At 44.7% G+C, this 25,865-nt stretch overlaps 1 protein-coding gene across 1 annotated transcript in view; it reads right to left on the bottom strand.

Moving 5' to 3' along the window:
• The window catches only part of KLHL2 (kelch like family member 2), a 513,313-nt gene that overhangs the window by 384,604 nt on the left and 102,844 nt on the right, over positions 1-25,865 (bottom strand). Inside the window, exon 3 of the mRNA XM_078677021.1 lies at positions 1,266-1,372. Within this exon, the coding sequence (XP_078533147.1) occupies positions 1,266-1,372 (107 nt within the window). The remainder of the gene's footprint in view (positions 1-1,265; positions 1,373-25,865) is intronic.

Here is a 25,865-nt window from a genome sequence, read left to right as displayed (position 1 = left end):
AAGAAGTGAAGGTACAGAAGTTTTGGGCTCCAAATACGAAGCTCCAGCGGGACCTGCTCTTCATGCCAACAGCGACCATTCGCAAGGATCAACCAATGATAAGCTCCACAGATGGCTGGCTCTTATTGCTATGGCAGCAACTGTCCGCTTTGCAATACCTGCTCCTTGCGCCGACAGCCTCCTACTCACGGCTCCCACCTACATGAACAGCACCCTTCTTGCAGGACTTGAGAAGGTAACTCTTCAGCGGCCCTAACCTGGTCCTCGTATCCAACCGGCGCTCTATCACGGTTGGCCTAAACAACGTGTGACTTTCCCCCGGTCTAGAGCAATCAAATAACCGAAAGTGGTGATTTGAGCTGTTTCACGCTATTTTTTATCTAAAACCTAAAAAACTCATATTTCCGGTTCTAGAGATAGGATTTTTATTGTTTTGGTATCATTTTATTGATTAAAATGTACTCTTTTTTGTAAATTGGTTTTGGATTTTTCTTGTGTTCTGTTTTGTCTCCATTGCGGTTTGTGTGCTGCATGATACTTTACACGCTGCCTCTAAGCTAAACCTGGCTGCATTTGTGCTAAGCTACCAGAGAAAGCACAGTTAAATCAGTGACTTTAGTGGTTCACCCTGACGAGGATTATTTTTATTTGAGTGGGGATCCACTCCGTTTAACTAATAACTCAGTTTCTCAAACCTGCCATTTTAGGTAAGTTGCAGTAAGGCCAATCGTTTACCTTCAACATCTGTCTCCATCTGAAGTAGAGCAAAGCAAAATAAACATACTAAATGTTTTAAAGCCTATGTTATGAACCTCACTAATGCTGCGGAAATGGCTCTGGAGCTAAAAAGCAGTTTTATGAGCCCTGAAAATGATCTTTTAAAAGAATGCATCTTTGCCCAGGTATTTTCTAGCATCAACTGTTGTCTGCAAACTGAACTCTCGTTTACAAACAACCAATCACCCCTTCCAACCTCCCCTTGAACAACCCACTCAGACTGGGGGAACAGTTACGACCTCTACTTCTGAATATACAACAAAAATGTGTATGTATAATATTTTAGGTTTTTCACAATAATATTTCTACACCACTGAATGCTATTTGTAAAATACCATTGGCTTCAAATGCAAGGAGTGAGCATTTACCTTTTTTGGCAGATTGCCTCCACCACTGTTTGTACAGCTTCATATGCACACCCTGTGTTTAGTATACCGTCCCAGGGTAAATAGAGGGACGTAGCGCAGATAAATATAAGCGGATGTTACCTGTAAACATGGCATGGAAGTAAGGACTGCAGGCAGCCAGGACAACTTTATGAGCTGTAATCTCCACATCCTCTGCTACAATGGTCACATCGCACAGCAAGTTTTGACTGTGGAGAAGAAAAAAAGGTATGGTAAATAGGAGCTGCCGATTTGGGTTATGGGGAGACAAACACTTTTTTCAACTTTATTATTGTTGTGAAAAAAGAAGGAATATCTATGAAACAATCCTCTTGGCATATTTAGGGGGATTTTGCCAATTTATTGAATTTCTGAGGACAGTGGAATCAAATGCTAACTTAAACTAGCAGGACATCCTGTGACCTGTATCGAATTCACACTTTTTGTTGCCTGATCAACCCCAACGTCAGGAACACCTACTAACATTACTGTAAATATACATCTGTATATAACTGATTGCTATCTAACTGTATCTGTTGTAATCAATTTTGCCGAGGTCGACCATTAATGAAATCTTTGATTTTGTATAACGTTTATGCTACTTGACAATTGAACTTCTGTAAAAATCTGTACCCATGAGGTCTGGTCTTTGATTACTTCATCTGTTTTAGATAATGGACCAAATGGGTTTTTGCAGCAATTTCATTAACTGATTCAGGCGCCTTACGAAAATCCAACAGTACATATTTGGTAGAATTGATTGATTTCAGATCACAAGTATCAAGGGGGACCAGACAGGGATGTCCACTCTCCCCCATACTATTTGCAAATGTGATATGATCCATCGCTGCTAGGCTAAAACAATACTATTCAGTGAAGGGCCTTAGCTTCACAGATCGGTGCATCATAGTGTCACTTTATGCTGATAATGTCTCTCGGTTTGTTAGAGACCCTACTGTAACATCCCACCAATAATCTAGAAATACACCTCTTCATTATCTGAGTTCCCCTTGAAATATCATTTGAAATGCTGCAGCTCATTTGTTAACTATCTTGGGATATGAATTAGCAGAAAAACTAGTATGCATTCAAACTTTAAAAAATCATACATATGGAACCCGCAGGTGATTTTTTTTTAGAGGTGTCTATTTAAACATAAAAGTACAATCTATTTTCATAAATTGGAATCGGATTTATATTGTGTTGCATCTTCTTCTTATTCAACTGTTTTGGTACTTCTTAATGCTTTACACTTGTTTCTTTCATAACGCCGGACTGCTCAGAGATACAAGTGCCTAGGGTTGAACTAAGGGTTTTCAAGCAAACCTGACAGGACCCAATGCAGGTTTTCGAGTTTGTTACACAGTGAATTCGCACAATCTCAGCATATAATAAGTTGCATTCCTCACACTCGTCTAATATTCCACCAGCTACAAATCCTGATTTCATGCCCGCTCTGACACCGTTATCTTATCTTCAATCGGAGGAGGGAGATGACAGAACCTGAGAGACCTGTTTTACAGATTCATCGAATAATTTGACCAAATTAAACAAGATTTTCGGTGTCTGAAAATGTTTGCGTTTAATACTGTCAAATCAGACACTGGGTGCTACGATTGCCTGCTTCACATGCCTAACACCTTAGCAGCCATAACATAATTTAAAAAACTGCTTTGTACCTTCACTGGCACGAGGGGCCTAATCTCCAGAACTTACTGGGACAATCAAGACTCTAAGCCCTCCTCCAGACACCCATACAAATTTCGCTGGGAAAGGGATTTGGGTTGGTATATCTAGATAAAAAATTAGGAACAACTGTGGCAGGATATACCTCAAAGTCGCAGAATTATTCCCAGAGAGAATCAGCATACAAAGTTATGGGCCAGTGGTAGTTAACTCCTGCGAGGCTTACACATATCAATCAATCAATCAATGCATTTATATAGCGCACTACTCACCCAGAGGGTCTCAAGGCACTAGGGGAGGTCCGCTACTGCTCGAACAGCCAGGTCTTGAGTTGCTTCCTGAAGGCGAGGTGGTCCTGGGTCAGGCGGAGGTGGTTCGGGAGGGAGTTCCATGTCTTGGCGGCGAGGTAGGAGAAGGACCGTCCCCCTGTGGTGGCTCTTCGGATGCGGGGGACGGCGGCGAGGGCGTGGCTGGTCGATCGAAGCTGGCGTTTGGGAGCGTAGAAGTTGAGGCGGCTGTTGAGGTATCCTGGGCCCTGGTTGTGTAGGGCTTTGTGTGCGTGGGTGAGGAGTCGGAAGGTGATTCTGTGCACTCATCCAGATGTTTTGGAAGGAAATACTGGGCCACATTAAAGGGGTCCTTGATTACCCACTCTCTCTGGATCCCATCATCCCGATATTGGGGCTGAGACCACTGAACATAGAAGGAATGATTGGCGCTCTTTGGATTCTCATTCTTCACATGAAGGGAGCTGCTAAGTAGCTCACCACCCTCTTCTGGAAAAGGAGGGACCCTCCAACTGGGCCTCTCTGGCTTCATAGGCTATGGCATACACTGGCTATGGAGCAAATAAGACACAAAATAGCCCTTTCCGAAAAAACGGTTTGTGGACAGAAGGCAACCCCTCATAGATTATGTGACTAGATTAGAATTCCAGCTTCCCACCACAGAGACTTAGGGCTCAACAACTCAATGAATGATCCTAGATCCTAATTAGGTGAACCCCACCCTCTCTGAGTGACCAGGTCTCCCTTTTCTTCTCCCTCTTCTTTCTTTCTTTCCTCTCATGATATAAATGGAACTTCTCCTCCCACTGATGTGTTTTGGCTCTTTCCCCTCCCTTACACCTTGGCATTTCTTGCTCAAATGACTGGAGGGCTGGGGTTGTTGGGAGGGGCTCTTTGTTACTATTCTTTCTCAGGTTTTACATGCTTGAGGTTTATATATAAAAATCGGAAGTCATTCTCTTTGCCCCTAAAAACAACCGACTCCCCATTCAACATTGGATCTCGGACCTTAACGCTCTCAACTGCTACTTGTCCACCTCCAGCTCAGTCAAATCTCTCGGAACACGCCTTGACCAAAACATCAGCCTTTCTCCCCACATGAAAAAAAAAGCAGCTAAAGGCGCGCTCTTCTCCCTACATCACTTCAAGAAAATCAAACCCTTTATTCCTGTTGATGACTTCAAGTCTGTTGTTCAATCACTAGACTCTCCAGATTGGACTATGGCAACGCCTCTCCGGAAAAAACCTAAAATCCACCTTGCCCCAATCAAGTCAGTCCTCAACCTCGCGGCCAGGCTTATCTCGATAGCAAGATGTTTGATCACATCTCCCCCATCCTCAAAGATTTCCAATGGCTTCCCATTGAAGGCAGATCCACCTACAAGTACGCGTGCATTACGCATAAAGCCTTGCATCTACAAACCCCTCTGTATCGCTCACAAAAACTTCACAAAGCGGGCTGCTCCAGAGAATTGAGGAGCACCAATACCCTCATACTGGTATCTCCCTTGGTATACAAGAAATCCACCCAATCACGCTCTTTCTCCGGCTATGCCCCCACTACCTGGAACTCACTCCCCAAAGAGTTACGTTGCAACCCCTCATACGTTAGCTTAAAAAAGATCTCAAGCAACACCTTCTCTACAAGTACTGGGGTCCTAAATCCGGCCACCTTACAGGGTCTCACTACATGCCCAGGATGGTGCGATGTTTCACAACACATTATACCCGACTTACTACCCCCTCCTATCTCCCTCATATATACTTCCACCCTCCTTCTACTAGCTCTCATACAATCACTGCCTACTCCTACATGCTATCTACTCTCCCTTCTCCCTTCTCCCTCCTCGGTCTCACCCTACCTCCAACTTTCCCCCCTCCACCCAGGGCCGCCCACGCTTAAACATCTATCCAAATCCTGTTATGGACTAAATGTACTGCTTATTTTTCTTCTTATGTATTTTTTGTTCTTCACATTTTGCTCATATTTCCTCATGCTTTTTCTTTTTGTACGAATGTAATTTTTTAACTTATTTCCACTTCTAACCCCTGTAAAGCGCTACAATAACCCTGGGTCTAACCAGCACTATATAAAACCGTTAAATAAACAAATAAATGAAATAAATAAATAATATTCAGTATGGGCACTTGATCACTGAAATTAACATTTTAAGATTGGATTTAAGCATTTGTACAATGCATATGACCATAACTGGCAGCCTTGTACTTTGTTATAAAAAGATTTTAAACAAACACACATTATGGAAGCATAGATCTTGGCCCTTGTTTAGATTTGGGCGGAGACACCATCTCTTACCATGTTTTGATATCACCACCACTCCTTCACCCCCCTAAAACTGCTACCTGTATTACCTTCCCTTGAGTACTGCAGTGGCGGACATTAGAAAGATGGTGGATGCACCCAGGCAGGTCTGCTGGGCCACCTGTCGGAAACGGCGCCTCATGGAGCCCCCAGGCTCAGGAATCCCTGGCGTTTCATTTACTTGAACATACATGTGGTCTGTAGGGTATCCCCAGGCCTTACAGAGGGCCCCAAGGCACACTGATAATCCCAAGGATTACCATCCCTGGTTTACTTGTGCACCCCCTGACAAAAGTGAATTCCTGGAGATTCCATTGCTGAAAGCAGCTAATCATATGAAGTATGATATCGGAAGATGAATGTTCTTTAAAAGTATGTGACATTCGTAGAGGTTAAGGCGAAGGCATACATACACATTAGCGAAGAGTCCGAGATACATTTATGAGCATTCTTGCATTATGGATAATTACACATACAGCAACAGAGATGTGGGAATGTACCTGACCCCCTGAGAATGCAGGGATCATTCAAGTAATTATAATATGGAACATGGGCTACACCCAGCATCAGGTATATATATCCACTGCCCCAGCCCTTAGATCTGAGGGGCCAAGGGCTTGTAGACATGACAAAGCAGAGAACCAGGAGGAAAGCAGACATAGGTATCCACACAAAGATGGCCTGTAATGTGGAAAGATTTGTGAACATACAAGAATAGACTAGGAATGTGAGATTCAAACTCAATCAATTTAAATATTTACTTAGGATTGACGAGGCTGCTTCCATTTTCGCCAGGCCTGATCCTCAGCGATCAAAACAGATTTATACCCAATAGGTCGACTTCGGGTAATCTTCGCAGATTTTCCACATTTTATACCACCACGACATTAGCAACAACCCAGACGCGCTGGTAGTGGCAATTGATCTGGAGAAAGCTTTTGACTCCCTGAGGTGGCACTTTCTTCGAGCGGTCATGAAGCAGATAGGGCTGGGGAAAGGGTGGATTAGGTGGGTGCAATTATTGTATGTGTGCCCCACAGCATGAGTGAAGACGGGCAGCATCTTCTCAGCCACATATGAAGTACAAAGGGGTACCAGGCAAGGATGTCCCCTGTCCCCACTTTTATTTGCCTTGGCCATTGAGCCATTGGCAGAGCGCTTCGGACAACAAGGAACACGATATGGCCTCCTATTGGAGGATAGAGAACACATAATTTCACTATACGCTGACAATCTACTTTTGTATTTGAGAGACAGAACCTGGGGAGTCCTGCATGCCTTGACTATTCTAGAAGAGTACTCGGCTCTAACGGGCCTATGGGTGAACAAATTCAATATCATCGTCTTCCCTATCACGTCTAGGCAGCAGCAGCCGACAAATCTGCCTCCCGACCTGAATTGGTCCCCCCGATCGTTCCGATATTTGGGCATACAAGTGTTTCACGCCCAAGACAACCTCATGGAGGGTAATTTGGGCCTGGTGATGCGCTCTATTAGGTCTAGCGTACAGTTCTGGCACTCTCTACAGCTACCAGTTATGGCCCGAATTGCTCTATCTAAAATGATTATGGTCCCAAGGCTTTTGTGCTTCTTCCTGAACCTTCTCATATTAATGCCACACAGGTGGTTCAAAGACCTGGACACTGCTCCGGGACCTGATCTGAGATGGTAAAAGGAATAGGTCCTCCCTGGAGGTGCTGCGAAGTACCCTGGACACTGGAGGAATGGGAGTCCTGGACTTCGAAATATATTACCTGGCGGCCCAGCTTCAATGGCTAGCTGGGTAGTTGGACGGCCGGGGGCTGGAGACCACAGGCAACACAGTACTGATACGGTACTGATAGACAACCCAGGGTTGTTGATAACGAAACTCCTACACCTGAAAGTGGTCATTCCTAAACCTGGGGTGCTACTGCAGGTGGCATTGAGGTGCTGGCTCAGGATCCCATGGTGTACCTCTGGAGCCACCCTATATGCCCCAGACCTTCCCTTGATGGGGCTCCTGCACAACGGCGATCATTATCCTCTCACTAAGCTCTGGATGAGCGACTGGATGGCAGTGGGTGCGACAACAGTGGGAAACTGCTTCCTACAGGGGGAGCTGATCCCGCTGGAAGACTTTTTAGTGCATTACATCCTCTCTCCTGGACACTTCCTGCTTTATCACGCACTCACGCACTGGCAAGGACGTTTATTGATTTGTGGCCTAGGGTAGGGCGAGAACCAGAGACCCATATGCTGCTCCAGGTGATGGTGACTCTAGGGTCAGCGCGCCACCTAGTGAAATAGCTATACAGGGCGCTTATAGAGATGACAGTGAAACCACTGACCAGCACACAGGAGTGGTGGGGAGCTCTATTTGACAGGGAGCTATCTGACATAGATTGGTATACGGTGTAACTTCCTTCATATGACCTACTTTACCCCACATAGAATACAACTGATACTCGGAACTGTCGCACAGCACTGTACACGATGCAAGACTGCAGATGCTGGGTACGCTCATGCTGTATGGAACTGTCTGACCCTGAGTGGATACTGGCTCACCGTCCTGTCTGTGAACAATGACGTACTGGCCCATACACTCCCTTGGACAGTGGAGGTCTCTCTGCTGGCTTAGTTTCCCTGATCCAGGGCCAAGAAGGCAGGCTCCAGGTTCACGGACCTGGCGCTAGTACTGGCGTGCCGGCGCATTGCACTGAAGTGGAAAGTAGAGGCGGGATCCCCAGTAGTGGCCTGGGAAAAATGAGTTCGAGGTTTGGCCCAGGGTGGAAGAGAGGGCACTGATGGGGGTGGATGCCAGAGGGCTACATCATCGCCCTATTACAGGACTGTGGGCAGAAATACTGCATGCATGGGATATTAGACAAGCAGTGGTCAAAGGACGGTCCGGAATCCCCAATAGGGGAGCTACATGGGCCGACCCTCTGAGGTTAACCTTTAGAAATACAAGACACCAAACGTGGATTGTACCATTTAGTGGAGGAAACATACTACACTCCCCCCTCAAGTTCAGAATATTATCTAAATCCCTACATAACACACATCTCCCTCACCGGAATAATCTAGAACCTGAAGAAGTACCTTCCATATAATTTAGCTGGGTGCCATAATTGTTTATATATTTATGACTGTGCTTGTTGCATGGTTTTTTGTTTTATTCAAGTCACTACAACCATGTTTGTAATCTGGCAACTACAGTAACTCTCCATGAACCATAATCTGGTTAGAGCTCTGGGCTATGTTACTCTTGAATTATGCTGAGAACTGATGAAGAGCTATTTCAAACAGATGTGTTAAAAATGATAATTAATTCTGCTTGCGGGTGGAATGCAATTTGCTTCTTAAAACTCCAGGGGCTCTTGCATATATGTACATGTAAGTATCCTAAAATGGCAATATAGAAATATTGTAAAAGTATATACATTTACATAGGATTGGGGGAGCTGCACAAGAAGAATAGTTTGTTGCCCCATACAGGGGAGGTGCTTCACCACATGGTGTTTTGGATTGGTCTACCAGGCAGATAATCTAATCACAGGTATGTGAGGGTGTGCAAGTGATAGCAGCGCTTTTGGGTTACATATCCCCTTAGCTATGTAAAAAAGGTGAAATAAAAAAAGAAAGTGGGACACCACTACTTACTAGATTTGTAGGTATGGTCTATTTCTTGGATAAGAGATGACTGGTAATAGCCTAAAAGACAACACAACATCGCATATTCTTCTTGATGAGTACTGCAGAACATGACCCTGGAAGTAAACCTAAGGTAGACCTCGTTTATGACCGCCCATAAATGTCAAAGAGCACAAACAAGTTTAAAATCTTTCTTAAAGGCTTGGAAATTTACCACGTCACAAGCTACACTTATCTGGGGCTCAGAATAAGGACGGCAGATAGACTTAAGCTGTTAATAAAGAAACTTTAAGTAAGAGCCTTATATGCTGTCAATGTCATATATCAAATAACCAGCAAGATTAAGGCAAATACTATCTGACAACATCACGTCCTCAGTATCAGGACTGGGAATCAGAGAAGGCAATGGCATGGAAGAGACAGGCCCTTTGAATGCCTAAGAGAACCATTCTGCCCAGACATTATAAGCAAAGACAAGGCAGTTGAGGTTAGGGAGGGTGCTCATCCGTCATGATGCACAAGTGCTAAAATGCACAGGTGCATATTGGAGGCCATCTTTCAGTGGGCTTTCTTTGATAGAAAACTCATTGCAAAACTGATGACCATGCACGCACATGCATCCATTTGCATGGAACTATGATTCAAATAAGCATCGCAAACACAATAGCTTAGTTTTTAGAGCGGAGATCTACTGGTTTAGACAATACTTGTTTTACCTGTGATGTATCAGCTTTACAGCCTTAGAAAAGCTTCTAAGCTGTATGGAATGAATGAATGAAACAACACTTGTAAAGGGCATGGCTACCCGAAGGCATCCCAGCGCTAAGCGGTGAACTGAAGCTTCATAGAGATAACTTGGGGAAGAGCCATGTTTTCAACCGCTTACGACAGATCATATGATTGGGCTCCTTTTGTAACTGAAGAGGGAGAGAGTTCCAAAGTTTTGAGGCATTATACGAGAAAAGAAGGCCACCGCTTCTGGCCCTCTTAAATCAAGGAACTACGGCCAAATGTTGTTCATTAGACCGCAACTGTCTATTCGCTTGATAGGGCTGGACCAAAGAGGAAATAATAGCTTGCCCTTTCCCACCAATCACCTTATGAGTAATGCATAAGGTCTTAAATAGAAGGAGCCAAATAACTTAATTCCAGACCTCTGTTGGATGTCTAAAAAGGACATAAATCTACCTTCTGGCAATATCTGATCCAATTGCCAATTCTCTTCATTATCCCATTATCTTACAACTCTTAATTTCATTAGCTAGGAAGAAATTCCCCACGAGAGGCAAACATCTGGGTTCTCCCCTACTTTTAACTATTTCAATCACTTGCTCATACCCTTAACATAGCATCTGTAAGGTCTTTTTAAACAATTTCCTGGTCTACACCAAAGTTATTACAAGACCATTAAAAAGATTAATCTAAAATGCAAGACAGACATCAAAACAGAAAAATTATTTTTTACTAATTTTTTGCTGTCTCAATGTCCCTTTATTCAATACACGCTTGTTTTTGCAAGTGATTAGTTGCCTTGATTGTCCCGGTAACTTGTATCCCCTAACTTAAACAACGCAGTTTAAAACCATGTGTCAGAGACCTTGGACTATGATGGATGCCTACAACAAAGCCTCATGCTTCCACAGAATACCAATACTTAGATTGGCTATGTGTAATATGTGCCTCACATAGAGAAAACAGAGAAGAGTGAGAAGGTAAGCGAGAAATACTGCTTCTGGCTCCGGGCCCCCTGAATACTCCAACCCTCCACAGGCAATAAGAACGCCTAAAACATAACATGAAATACAGAAAATACACATCTTGAAACTATTGCTATAGTACAGCTCACAAAACAGGCACTCACTATTGTAGGATTAAGTAGCTTGTGGCCCACAGCCTACTGGAAATCCATAGTACCAATTGGCCAGAAGGAATGCAGGGCAGGAGGTACAACTTTCTAAGAATTAGCTCAAGAAATTTCACTGATAAAACTTTGTTAAGTAAGGGAATCCACAGAAATAGCAGAATATGTAAAACCTGAAAGGAGTTTTTTGTTTTCAAAGGGGGATTATGGTCTGAATTGGAATGCCTAGTGAAGAACACTGCAAGACTCACAATCCTGGTCATAGGCAGAAGTTTTGTAGAGCTTCCACTTCTCACACAGCACGTCTGGCTGCTTGGCAGATGACAAATATTTAGAAACTCTATCTCCCCTTCTTGTAGTCCTTTTTCAGACATCAAAAGTAATTTAGGGTCTTTTAAGTTTTAGGTTGGGATTCTGCTTCTTTTGAAGTGGGTACTTCTCCTTTTGATTTTCCTTCATGAAAGAGGTTGTTGCAGGGTTTCTGTACTCACACAGAACTGTGCACAGAGGAGTGGAACCTCGGCAAATTAGGGTGTCCCAAAACTTACCTTAGCAACCAACTCACCCCTTACCGAGCTAGCTACAGTGTCTCATTGGACATATCTAACTTCCAATGTTTAGACAAACCAGAACATGAACTTACAGTACCTCAGGGTACGTGGAACTCATGAACACTCTTTCGTTATATTATCATTACAAACCAGAACATGGAGTAAAGAAGACACATGTGCATTTGAAATGTTTATTTACTAATGCCGTCTTCTCAGGCGCAGTATCTTAGATAATACAAGTATACTTATTATCAGTAGCAAAATTATCAGCATAGTTACTAAGACATAAAAAGCGAATGGTGACAGCATGTTAACATGCTGTAATGAATAAGAGTTAACAACACTTATATTTCACCCTCCCTAACACATATATTATATTATTAGCTAAGAAGGTCTCTTTGGGTTGTTTTAGGGCGGGCCCATACCTTAGTGTCCTAGCATGAAGGAATCACATCAGCATACACCAGCTCTCTCTGCATGTGCACCGCATCAAGTGTGTTAACTATTCTCGTGCAAAGCAATATCAATCCCGCCTCAAGCCCAAGTTGGCAAAGGCTGCACTTGTGTTATGACTATGAAGGCGTGGAGATCAGACCTCATAACAATTCCATATCGTGTTGCTCCTGAAACTTCAGCACTCTCCGTGCAGACATGGTTTATTAAACAAAACTGATATCAGAGCAATAACATATTATTCTCACATACACCACGGCAAACCACTAGGTTGAAAGCTAAGTCAACAATTAAGGGTCGTGTGCAGAAGTTGCAAGAAAGGAAAAATGGCGTTTAAATCTCAAATGTACCTATGCTAACTTAACACGATATAAGGATATATAGGAGCTATACAACACCCCCCCATGATCCGAGAACGGACTAAATAAGATAACAGAAGTGCCATCACATGAGAGCAGAATCCAACAAGAAACGAGCATGAATAAAAATTCAATTATAAAAACTAATGCTAAAAAATAGCCCACAAGTATAATGTGGCTCAAGCCAATAGGCAAGCAAAAATAAAATGTCTTGACCAAAAGTCAATAAAATCAAGGAAATGCTATCAATCAGCATGTCAATTTGAGGCAGTGTCTATGATAAGACTGTATATGAAAAGTAAGCTGCAACAGCCTCCAGGAGGAAGTCACTGTCCTCATCCGAAAACAGTTCAGCCATCCAATTTAAAAGATGAAAGGAACATACGTGATCTTCCAGCACCGGATCCTCTATAACCATCAGAGGACAGCTCGGTGGGTTTTCAAGAAAACTTCGTTCCAAGAAATTTTGCGCTGCCGACAACACATCCCAGGGACCCATTATTCCATGTGCCACCGCCAAGGCCATAATCCTTTCGTCAGAACAAACCAACTCGTGAGCAATGATAGGACTCATCAGTTGATCAAAATCGACGTCAGAAGATATTGGTCCGCAGAGACACAAATCAATGGCCCAAAGGAAATCACAGGTCAGGCAGCGAAATACAGGCTGGACACAGGTGAAATAGGAGAACCGAAAAGATAATCCAAACGCCGTGCTTAGAGTCGCCAACGGCAGTGTGCCATATTAATCAAGCATGCGGTTGCGAAACCGCGTCAGTAGCAGCTGAGCGTGGTCCTGCACAGGAAGGGCATCCATATTTAAAAAGGCAGAAAACCACCAATGCGCCAGCCGCTAATGCAAGTAAAAACGGGAACCCTCCAAATAAGGATGAAAAAATAGAATGGAAGAAGGCAGGGATGACTCCAAAAATCTTCTCAAAGGAAGTCACGAGACCACCGCTAACAACTTTAAAAAAATGTGCTAGGCCCGTTGTGGAGGATGCGTTAAAGATAGAACGAACCATGGCTCCGAAATGCAAAGGCAAATCAGTATTTAAAAGAGCCTGAACCTCCGTACGGGTGTTAGCAATGTGAAGCACGAAAGTTTCACGGGCCGAGCTCAAGGCCACCTCTTTCTGGGACAAAAGAGCTCTTATTCTAGCCATGCCGCTGAATTCTGCTCCCAAGGTCGGTATCTGTGGCCAAATGGAAGACTCCCTATGTTCACGTGTGGGAGGATAAAGAACATTTCTGCAGCAAATAACTCTCTCACTTACTGTTACTATGAAAGCTATACCTTTAATCAACCCACAACAGTTTTCATTATTGAGCATTAAATAACTACCATTCTCTAACAATTTAAACGTGGGGATGATAGCAGGAACAGGCGTGCCCTGTAAAACGCAAGCCATATTCGGTCGGTCCTTGTTACATGAACCGTGTAACTGTATGTGTCTGCACATTAAAGAATGATCTGGCGTCTCAGTACACTCATCCCCTGTTAGATAAACCTCCTGTTCATCCTTGAAACATCTGTATGTGTATGGGAGTGACCAGACCTCATGAAGAAAACCGCTACCCAAGGGTTCAAAACGACCTATTGGCACATATTTCATACAATTTGAAAACTTATATAAAGCAAAAGGCAGTGTTATTAAACCGTGGATAAGCCACGTAGCAGCAGTGGCCTCTGCCACAGAAAAAGGCAAAGATTCCAACCTTTCAATATGTAGCATAGAAAAGGAAGCATCACGCATTGAAAGCAAGCGTTGTTTGTCTGTCAAATTAAACGGTGCAAATAAAGAGGAAACGTTCATGTATCCCCAGGGAACTTTACCCATTTTCAGAGTCTGAAGTGTCCATGCAAACTGCATGACTGACCGTAATTGATTTTGACCATGGTATAATACAGACACTTCATCATGCACAATATCAACAACAGACGACACAATATTATCTAATGTGTAAATTCTAGAGGAAAGCACGTTAATGCTATTGTCAACAACTGCAAGCACTTTCTCAAGATTCGCCTGATCAATAGCCCTAAGGCGTGAAGCAGCCTCAATCTGTGACAGTTTCCAAATTTCATTGTAAACCCCATATAACCACCTTTTCGACCTGCCACTAGCTGGGCCTTTAATGAAATCATTCAAATCCACGTCTGCATTCAGTTTGGAAAGGTGATACTTAACCGCAGGTAAAGTTGAATGTTTCAGCCAAGCTTGACACAACTTGCCCACAGAGTAAGAGGTGACAGTATGACTCAAATCAAACCGGGGATCAGATCTAACAGTCTTAAAACCGTCAGTTATATTCAAAAATCTTTTTTGGCAAGAATCAGCACTACGGTGCCAAAGCAGCCAACCCTTAGGATTCATACTGGAAATGTTAAAGGAGGAATTAAGAAGCAGAGCCTGTATATCTTTAATGGACAATTGAGTAAAATTACTCCAATCCTCATATTCCTCCAACTCCGGGAAAGACGGGGTGTTCAACCTTTTAGATGTAGCCAATCCAAAGCATGTGGTCTGGGAAATGGTTTCATTTAAAAACAACATATGATTCGGGATGAGACATGCACGGTGCAAAGCCTCAGTGCCTCGTACCTGCCAGGCCCTTGAACCCCAAACCGATTTAAGGTCTATGGTTTCCTTCCATAACTCATAGCCCCCAGTAACTAATTGATTTAGGAAGGCCTTCGAATACAACAATTTGGTATCTGTAAGTCTAACCTTGGACAGTGGTTGTTTTTGAAATTTAAAATAAAAGGACTCGGGATTGGACTGATTAAAGTCAGTGAAATAAGTATACTTTTTAAGAAACGTTTCTGAACTCCCTTGTGTAGGTGCCGGGCAATGTTCCCACTGAGTAAAATTAACAGCATCCCTTCGGGAAGATGTTTTGTGTAAGAAGTGATTGCCATAATGTTGGTAACAGAACAATTCACCATAATTAGCAGATTCTAAATATAAATCCTCAGCATCAAAAGCAGCATAGTATTTCAAATCAGAAAACAAACTTTCCACAGCATTAACATCCCAATCATCAGAACGAATGTTTTGTTTCACCACATCCCCCATATTCACTCTAAGTACATTAGGAACATTAACGACTTCCGTTGGGCCATGAATTTGAAACCGAACTGCATCCCACGCGATTCCATCCAGAACAGGCCATGCTGTGATGTTAACCGAAGTCAAGTCTCTTTTTAATCTGTGTGTAGAATGTGAAGAGGAAAGTGGGGCTAAAGTTCCATTTAAATGAGTAATGCAAGTTCTCTCCTCGACATAGTGTCCATTCATAATTCGAAAAAAATAAAACACAAAACCAATTGACATAAAAAGGTAAACCGAAAAAAGGACCAGCCAAATGTATATCCAAGGAGGTATCAAAAAATGTTTTTTAAACAGGCTAGCATATACTGCAATTTGAGAGGGTTTTTTCGAGGCAAGGGAAGCAGAGTCAAATGAAAATCTGGATTCCGTGGCTAAACGAGCTTGCAGGTCAGGCATGGACAAATCAGTGGGGTATGTATAGTCCAATTCATCAACGTTAGTTCCGGGTAAATTATTTAATAATGGACTGGAAACAGCAGGTAATTCGATGGCCACTTCAGGTTCAATATTAGAAGCAGTGGGCATGATTGAATTTCTCACTATGGAAGGACAGGAAACAGCTGGTGTCATGCTAAGAAGAATCGGCCACTCTGTGTATCTTGACATTGTCAATAGAAATAAACCTGTTTTCCTTACGACCTGGAAGTGGTGGTAAAATGACTGTTCTTGTGCCCTTCACTCCAAGCACTGGGACCGGAGCTCGATAGGAGGGACCAAACTCTTTCTTGTTGTCGATCTTCTCTCGAACCAGTTCTCCAACTTGGGGTAGCCAGCCAACTACCGGGATCTGCAACGCATCATCCGATGTGGAGGGCAAATGTTCCTTTGCAAGACTGTCTCTGGTCTTTTGTAGATTCTGTAAAACATTGCAATGTTCATCTGCGTCAAAGGAAGTGGCGCGAACCACAGAGTCTAGACCGTCAAGGTCAGGGACGTACATATTGATGCCAAAGAGCATTTCGTATGGGGTCCGCCCACCCAGAGACCTTCTAGGGAGATTATTAAGAGCACGCTGCACGCCATAGAGGTGAGCCAGCCAGTTTCTGCCAGTGCCTATAACTCGGGCTGTCAAAGATTGCTTTAAATCACGGTTCATTCGTTCAACTACACTATTACCCTCAGGTCTGTAGGGTGACGAAAACTTGACTTGGACCCCCATCGAAGTCATGGCATCCTTATACGCCTTAGAGGCGAAAGCCGGACCCTGATCCGAATGGAAGGTACCACAGGCAAAAATCCCTATAAAGATACGCAAATCTCTAATGACAGTCCGTGAATCAGCGCTGCGATGTGGCCATACCCACACAAAGCGTGTGCATGAGTCAACTGCTACTAAGATGTACTTATACGCAGTATCAGATGAAAAAGGACCGCAGTGATCTAAATAAACACAGCCAAGCGGTTTATTAGAAATGTACAACTGAGTCTGTGGCGGACGCGTTGCAGTTGAAGGTTTAATCTGCTGGCATATGTCACAAAGAAGGACATAATCACGCGTCTGTTTGTACAGTCCCCGCCACCAGAAACGTAGTTGTAATTGAGTTACAGTGGCCGAGACGCCCGCATGCGCAGACGCCACACCTTCATGAGCCGCTGTAATCAAGTCTGCTCTGCGATCCGAGTTGGGAATCAGCCGTTCCCCAACATCAGGAATTGTCACAAAAGGAACCTTTTCGGGACTTAAGTGGTATTTATACTTCGAAGGGAATCCCGCAGGATGTTTACTTCCCTTCTCAGAGGCAGCAATCGCTGCCAAGATGTCGCTATCAATCTTGGTTTTAGACCTAGTAACTGCTGCAACTAAGTATGTAGATACTGCTGATTTCGCTGCTTCATCAGCAAGCGAGTTGCCAACAGCGTGAACTCCTACGCGCTGATGACCGAGAGTATGAATCACATAAACGAGTGGCAACCTAGCCTTAAGCTCTGCCACTCGAACCCAGATCATTTTATGTTTTATTGTGCTACCCTTGGAATCATGAAAATCATTTTGAATCCAAAAGAACAAGTTTTCATTGTAAGACTGGACACAGTAGTAAGAATCACTTACAATTAGAGTAGTAACACTTGGATCTGCGTACTCCAAAGCTAGTAAGAGAGCACGAAGCTCCGCCAATTGTGCGGTGCAATCGCCCAGGGGCAACGTGTGCACTTCCCTGGAAACGAACTCATCATTCAACATAGCACCGACCACAATGGCGCATGCGGAAACGTAGGCATGTTTAGAGCCATGCGCAACCTGCGCCGACCCATCAGTGTAAATGATGCAATGGAAGTCCTCCAAAGGTCGCATAGCCAGAGGAGCAGGATGAACGAATTCATACTGCAAGTACTCTTGCGACCGTAAGGAGGCGTCAAAAATAAACATGACATCCGTGGATGACAATGACGCAGCCCACTGAATCCACCGAGGGTGCAAAGCTTTTGAATTCGGTACACTGGCTTTCGTGACTGCCTCCAAGTGAGGACAGGGTGTTACCACTAGCATGCGTTTCCCCTGAGACAGTGCTCGTTCTTTTAGAATTGCCATCTGTACAGCAGTTAAAACCTTTTCCACTGTGGGAAATCGCATCTCAGCCGAAGTGTACAAGTGTGACTTGTAAGCAATAGGTACTGTGTCACCTTCGTTAAAAGTGAGGTATGTGAAACCCACCGTCCCAGGAATTATTCTTATTACCAGGTTGGTGTGGTTATCACGAGTCAGTAAATATTTAGAAGCGAGCAGATCAGCCTGCAAGGATTGCAAAATGGCTGAATGCTCAGGCAGCCAGCATGATTTTGAGAAAGTTGGTTGTATCAAAGCATACAAAGGCTTGATACGCTGGGCATATTCCGGAATGTAAGTTCTGCCGAAATTCAAAAAGCCCAGTAAAGATTGTAATTTTTTCAGTGTTGTAGGAGCGCGCAATTGTGCGCACTTCTCTAAGAAGTGAGGAGCCAAACCTCTACCTTCATTGTTGAGCTCATAGCCCAAAAACAACACTGTGTGTTCAGCAATGTGCGATTTTGCAAAGTTAAATTTGTAACCCATGTCAGCGAAGTTGCAAATAACAGAATTTACACGACACAGATGCTCCCAAATATCGTCGTCTGTGAGATATATGTCATCCACATACGAAAAAGCATCAGGGTCGAGTGCCTCCAGAATAGAGACAATGCGAGCGGTAAATATACCAGGACTATTCTTATAGCCCATTGAAAGACGCCGGAATTGCTTTTGGACTCCAGCGCTCGTAAAACTGGTCCATTGGGAGCTAAAGCTGTCCAATCTGTGGGCATAAAAACCATTGGATATGTCAAGCGTTGTCTTGAAACGCTTACGCACGAGACTATCCACTAGGGCAGAGCCGTGGGTATTCTGTACAGCACAGTTACGGCAATGCGAGTTTAAATGCCGGTAATCCAAAACCAAACGATATGATCCGTCAGGTTTGTTCACAGTAAAAAGGGGATTATTCATCGGTGACACACACGTTTCAATAACTCCCTGATATTCCAATTGTTCAAGGATTTCCGCGACGGAAGATTTAGCTTCACGCCGAATGGGATATTGAGGTTGAGGCTGCGGCTGAGACCGCAACGGAATTTCGTGGCAAGGCGACAATCTATCCCAACCACATTGGTTACGGTACAGAGCCGGCGCGAGAGCCCGAGCCCACTCTTCTGCAAAATGCTGCGCATGCTCTTTCGAGACAGTGTTCGCGAAACTGGGTAGGATCACCTCCTCCCCTCGCGGCGCCGCGAGCACAAAAGGTAGGGGCCAGTCAGCCTCCGAAAGTAAAATATCATATGTAGAAGACAGATTCTCCCAAAATACACCTTTAACGGTACGCTGTATGTCACCTTCAATTAACAGGACAATTTCATATAGTCTTTCAGGGGGAGCAAGTCTCGTATCCGCTGTTTCTATCACAACGTAGACATCAGTCGCTGTCACCCTCAGTAGTGGACGCAGCGCCTCTCTGACTATGGTTATCTCCGCCGCGCTGTCCAGCAAGGTCAGAGCCCACGTCAGATTCCGAAGCCGCGTTCTCACTATCTGTGGCATATCGATGCGCTGTTAAGGCTGCGACTTTCTTTTTCGCAAACTGCGGACGCCTAGGCGTAGAATCCTCCTGCTTCACTGCGCCGTCCGTCTGGCGGGACTGACCACGTCCTTGTTGGCCACCACGTCCACGTCCACCCCCTCCTCCTCCACCGGTCTTCGGGGCCGATGTTTCCTGAAAGGAACGAGGAGAGCGTTGATCAGAACCCTGAAATCGATCAGGTGATTTAATCATCGCGCGATCGCGCAAATCATAAACTTTTTCAGTCGGCGCAGGTGCTTGTACTGCAGGAAAAGAATCCTGAGTTTGTGTATTCTTCCTCCCCTGTGTCTGTTTCTTAGGCCAATTTTGTTTTTTAGACTTGGGCTGGACATCTGTCACTGCAGATTGTCCTTGAGGTTGTTTTTTCTCCTTTACTGGAAAATATTTCAGACCTCTACTTGTGCGGCCAATTGTCTTATAAGCGGCCACCACAATATTTGCTAACTGGCGGGGTTTGTCGGCATCGGGCAGAGCAGCCAAAGCATTCGACACCTGAAAGTTAACTGCATCTCCTTTAACATTGGAGAGAATGAGATCACTGACAATCTCAAAAGAACCACACAGGCGCATACCCAATTCAACCGCTGCCTCTGGACCGTGATCATTCTGAACACGTCTAATGATTTCAGGCAGGGCAGTCATAGACGGGGTGCCGAAGCACCTTGTATAAACTGCCGCAAATGTTTTTCCCCAGCTTTCACAGTCAACAAGTTCAGGAGTTATATCCTTCGGTAGAGTAATCGTTAACATTCTATGTTTATCAGCAGGAGTAGAATTCGGAAAAACCGCCTCCAGTTGATCAAACTTCTCTGCTAGCCAGAATGGGAAGTCATCGTTGTCAACTGGACGCGCACCAAAAACCGAATTAACCATCACTGGATTGAGACGCATTCCGCCTCGTTCCATGGGAGCGGCCGCACCCCCCTGGGGACCACCAGGAAGATGTTGACCGATGTATTGCACTAAAGCACGAATCACGGAAATGGAAACAACATGCAGCCTGCGTATTTCTGCTAGGGTACAAGCCCCGTGATTCGGGTGCGGGGTAAAGCCACCCAACGCAGGCCAACTTGTACCTGGAATTGAGAGTGGACCTAACCTCGCAGCGGACAAAGAGTGGGGGAGGGCGCCATCAAACCAAACTCGATGCTGCCAATGATCAATAGGTATTTCCAATGCCCTGTACGGCGTATATACAGCCGGGACATCCGAGGCGGTGTAGGAGTGGAACAAACCAGAATTAGCGTCCACAGCCGGAAACGTAACCCAAGAGTAAAACAACTCATAAGGAAACGCCGGATCTGCACATACCACGAAAATCACAGCCATCCCATCTACTGGGACCTGGTACGTCTGAAGATGGTTGCGTACCGCTACGCGACTATGCTGCGCAATAGCCACCGCCGCCATGACAACACTGGAAACAAGAACACACAAAGAATACTTTGTAGCACAACTGGGTAGTAATTCAAAGAAACCGTTTAAGAAAGAATCAAGCTTGAATAAAGACCTATTTCAAAAAATAGGTAGGTTTCACCGACACCCCGTTTTCCGGAAACGGATGTGAAGGGGTTAAGGCATGAACGATAAACTACTCGAGTGTCATGATATAAGACCACCGAAACCGTTGGGCGCCATGTTGCAGGGTTTCTGTACTCACACAGAACTGTGCACAGAGGAGTGGAACCTCGGCAAATTAGGGTGTCCCAAAACTTACCTTAGCAACCAACTCACCCCTTACCGAGCTAGCTACAGTGTCTCATTGGACATATCTAACTTCCAATGTTTAGACAAACCAGAACATGAACTTACAGTACCTCAGGGTACGTGGAACTCATGAACACTCTTTCGTTATATTATCATTACAAACCAGAACATGGAGTAAAGAAGACACATGTGCATTTGAAATGTTTATTTACTAATGCCGTCTTCTCAGGCGCAGTATCTTAGATAATACAAGTATACTTATTATCAGTAGCAAAATTATCAGCATAGTTACTAAGACATAAAAAGCGAATGGTGACAGCATGTTAACATGCTGTAATGAATAAGAGTTAACAACACTTATATTTCACCCTCCCTAACACATATATTATATTATTAGCTAAGAAGGTCTCTTTGGGTTGTTTTAGGGCGGGCCCATACCTTAGTGTCCTAGCATGAAGGAATCACATCAGCATACACCAGCTCTCTCTGCATGTGCACCGCATCAAGTGTGTTAACTATTCTCGTGCAAAGCAATATCAATCCCGCCTCAAGCCCAAGTTGGCAAAGGCTGCACTTGTGTTATGACTATGAAGGCGTGGAGATCAGACCTCATAACAATTCCATATCGTGTTGCTCCTGAAACTTCAGCACTCTCCGTGCAGACATGGTTTATTAAACAAAACTGATATCAGAGCAATAACATATTATTCTCACATACACCACGGCAAACCACTAGGTTGAAAGCTAAGTCAACAATTAAGGGTCGTGTGCAGAAGTTGCAAGAAAGGAAAAATGGCGTTTAAATCTCAAATGTACCTATGCTAACTTAACACGATATAAGGATATATAGGAGCTATACAACAAGGTCTGCCATAGCAGGGCGGACTACAAAGCTGGTTGTTCACAACACAATTTTTGGGAGTGCACACCTGGATGTCAGCCACTGTGATATGTGAATCAAAATGTTAATCCCAGACACCAAGCCATACTCTTTACAATCCTCTTATCAGCCCCATTTCCCTTCCAGAGATGTGTCCAGGACCCTTCTTTGAGATTTAATCAAAGAGCAGTCCTTTGAAATATGAAGGGAATCGTGTCCTTTTCACTCTAGTCTGTCGCCACCCATCTCACAGGAAGACAGCTATAAACAAATCTGTCTAGGGATTCCTCCTCATGTCTTCACCAGGTAGACCTGGGCTTCCCTAAATGGAGCCCAGGGTCCTCTATACAATGCACCATTGCAGGCACACTTCCTCCGTGTACTTTCAAAGCACACTCTCAGTCCAGCACTAACACCTCTCTATGCATTGTACATTTACCTGCACACATGCATTCAGTATACACACTCCAGCTTCGCAAACTGTTCATTACTGAACTTTTCTATATTCAACCAGGCTGAGCTAATTTTGAATCCTCTGAGTTAGTCACATTCTTAAAAAAAAATGGCAGAGAGCATGTTAAATCCTCTTTATATCACCCACAGGGCAATGGCCAAGTTGAACGGGCCAATCGCCTGATTAAAGAAACCATCCAAATGGCCATGAAGTCTCATATTCCTGTTGGGGCAGCACTACGCACTAGGTTGTGGTCATACCGTACCACCGCCCACAGTACTACTGGTAGAACCCCATTTGAACTCATCAGGTCATTGGCTTGGAAAAAATGGGAAAATGAAAACCATAAAGAAAATGAGAGTAGGGTGAGAAGTCTGGTGGATTAGTGCCAGAAGTGCATGCACCCAAATTATGACACAAGGAATGCTGTATGAAAGATGTAATTGAAAGAAGGTGACCTGGTGAGAGTGAAGTATCGCAGGAAGGGGGACAACATGAGCAAGTAAAGTGAACTAAGGTGCATGGTCAAAACAAAGGGTACTGCTGTTCTTCTTGACAATGGTTAATGGTGGAATGGGTCGGAGGTTGCCAGAAGCAGGTTCTCTGAACCGGTGAGAAGGCCTAGTGGCTTGCAGAACGATGGTCTGGTGTCCTCTGCTGAGTCGCACATGGGTGGAGCATGTGGGGATAAAACTACTCCTGTGTCAATTGATGATATTCCCAGAGTATCTCTTCCTGGAGGGGCCACTGGTCCTGTTGATACCATTCGTGATAGGAGAACAATTGTTCCGCCCATAAGATTCAAGGATTATGTAATGTATTAGCTCATTTTAGGGAAAGCATAAAAGTACGGTTTCCTTTGCTAGTTTTGAAACTATGTATTTCAGAGTTGTTTTTGCAAAAACGGGAGAAGATGTAACATGCTATCACCCTGCCCTGTCTTGTCCTTTCCCCGTTCCCATCCTACCTGCTGTGTCTGTGCGCGTGACTCCAGGCGTGCGTTTAGAATGTTCAAACGACTTGTGTTGAAGCCGTTATTCCAACGGCATTCCCTATCACTGAAGAATAAAGCTGGTCGCTTTCTTGATCCCATCCTGTCGCCTCTTCATTACAAGTGCCAAGAAAGGCCGCCTGGGTGTACCACTGCTCGAATCTGCCCCTTCAGAGAAAATAAACTGCCAGCATGAATCATCACCACCAAAGACACAACCCCTGCCTGACCAGGCGTGATGATGTGAGCCTGGGTAGCTCATACACTCACTGCTGCTCCCTGATCCACATGTGCTGAGCGCGGACATCATCAGCGTCATCTGGGCGTGTCATCAGCGTCGTCTGGTGCGTCATCAGCTTCCTCTAGCCGAGGCCCTCGGCGAGCAGGGTGCTGGACAGTGACAGCGCAGGGCAGTGGTTTGCTGCTAATGCCAGTGTCACCTGCCGCCCTTGGGCCTTGCTTGAAGCTGACAGCTGTCATCATACCTAGCCTGCGCAGAGTACTGAATAGACCCCATTATTGTGAATAATAAATTTAGTCTAGTACCATTGTGAGGGACGACGCTTTAGATGAGGGGATCAACAATTTGACCCTGTGTCTCACCAAAGTCCTGGAATGGATGACCTCCTCTTTTTTAAAGTTAAATGGGGCCAAAACGGACATCATGCTCTTGGGTTATAAAGCCCCAATTAACCTGGACCCCTGGTGGCCACACTGTCTGGGACCCGCTCCGGTGCCTAAGACTCAAATACAAAGCTTGGGGGTCTGGCTGGACTCCTCTCTAGGATTCCAATACCAGGCCAAGAAGGTGGCCGCGACTTGTTACAGATTGTTGAGGGTCCTTAAGAAAGTTTTGGATCTTCTTCCATTTGAAGCCCGACGCGTGCTGGTCCAGTCGTTGATTCTTTCACACCTGGACTATGCAAATGCTGTCTATATGGGGGCCCCAGCAGGTCCTATAAAAACTCTGCAATCTGTGCAGAATTGTGCGGCTCGTCTGCTCATGAAAGTCCCTAAACGATGCTCGGCAAAGGCCTCACTTCGGTCGCTTCATTGGCTACCAATCCAGGAGAGGATTATGTTTAAAACCTTCTGCTTGGCGCATAAGTCCATCCACAATGTCGGCCCTACCATTCTCGGCCCCCTGTTTTGTCGCCATCAATCGGTAAGACCTCTAAGATCTAACCAGCAAAATCTGCTGGTAGTACTCAGGGTGAAGCTAGCCAGGATGGGCGGCCGCCAGCTTTCCTTCCAAGCAGCCAAGGGATGGAACAAACTCCCAGATAACATCAGGCGTGAAACTAACCATCTGGCTTTCAGGAAGCGTCTAAAAGACATTTTTGTTTCAATATGTCTCTTCACGTCCTCTGGTCTTACAGCGCTGGGATGCTCGAGGGTAGCCATGCGCTCTACAAGAAAGTATTCATTCATTCATTCATTCATTGTCCGACCAGCCGCAGGCCTGTCTACTCGACCTGTCTGGAGGGATTGGGTTATCAGAGCTCCAGGCAAGGAGCATGGCGGGAGATAAGCGAGGCAGGGCCGGCGTCCAGTCTGCTTACTGCTGCCCTGCCAGGCAACTACAAGATGGAGCAAGGAGGGATGGCCCGATGCGATTGTTGAGACATTTTCAGCACTAGCATACTTAAGATAGCCGTAAAAGTGGAACATTGGGCCCTTCACATTACTGGGCCTCAGGGCCACTCCATCTGCTGCACTCCAGTAGCTACGCACCTGGTGTTCTGTTTGCGTTTTAATAGAATATAACCCACAGTCGCAGCGTGAAGCTGCTGCAGGCCTAGAGGTGGCAGGGTCTGTGTCCTTGAGTTAATCACGACCCGATTTTCTATGCCCATAGGAGACATGTATAGCTGGCACGATAGCACAGTGGGTTTAATGTATGTAATCAAAAACCTATGGGCAACCTGCAGGTCACTAGAGCTGAAGAAGCCTTTCACCCTTCTAAGGAACATAAAGTGACTACATATACCATATAAAAAGGTTCTTGATGTTGTGAGGTAGTATTTCTTTAGCTTAATACTTCCACACCTTCCCACCATAGTCGCCTAGTGACCACCCCACATGTAGCTCTCACTGTGACATGAGTGCTTCCCTGTGTTTCCTACATACAATGACACAACAGGCTTAGGAGCTCATCACTTCTCACTCTTTCTTGCCATTACTAATCGATGTGTTTCCAGAGAGTGCTCAGTCCTCACTCTTCTCCATGGCTGGGCCTCGCATGTCTGATTAATCCGAGGTGGGCTCTGTTTATTTCCGATTTTGTTTTCTCCATCTATTTTCCAAAAG

The sequence above is a fragment of the Lissotriton helveticus genome, chromosome 2_1, assembly GCF_964261635.1.
Source record: "Lissotriton helveticus chromosome 2_1, aLisHel1.1, whole genome shotgun sequence".
Lineage (NCBI taxonomy): Eukaryota > Metazoa > Chordata > Amphibia > Caudata > Salamandridae > Lissotriton > Lissotriton helveticus.
The sequence above is the reverse complement of the archived record's forward strand: the minus strand, read 5'-3'. Positions and strand labels throughout refer to the sequence as shown.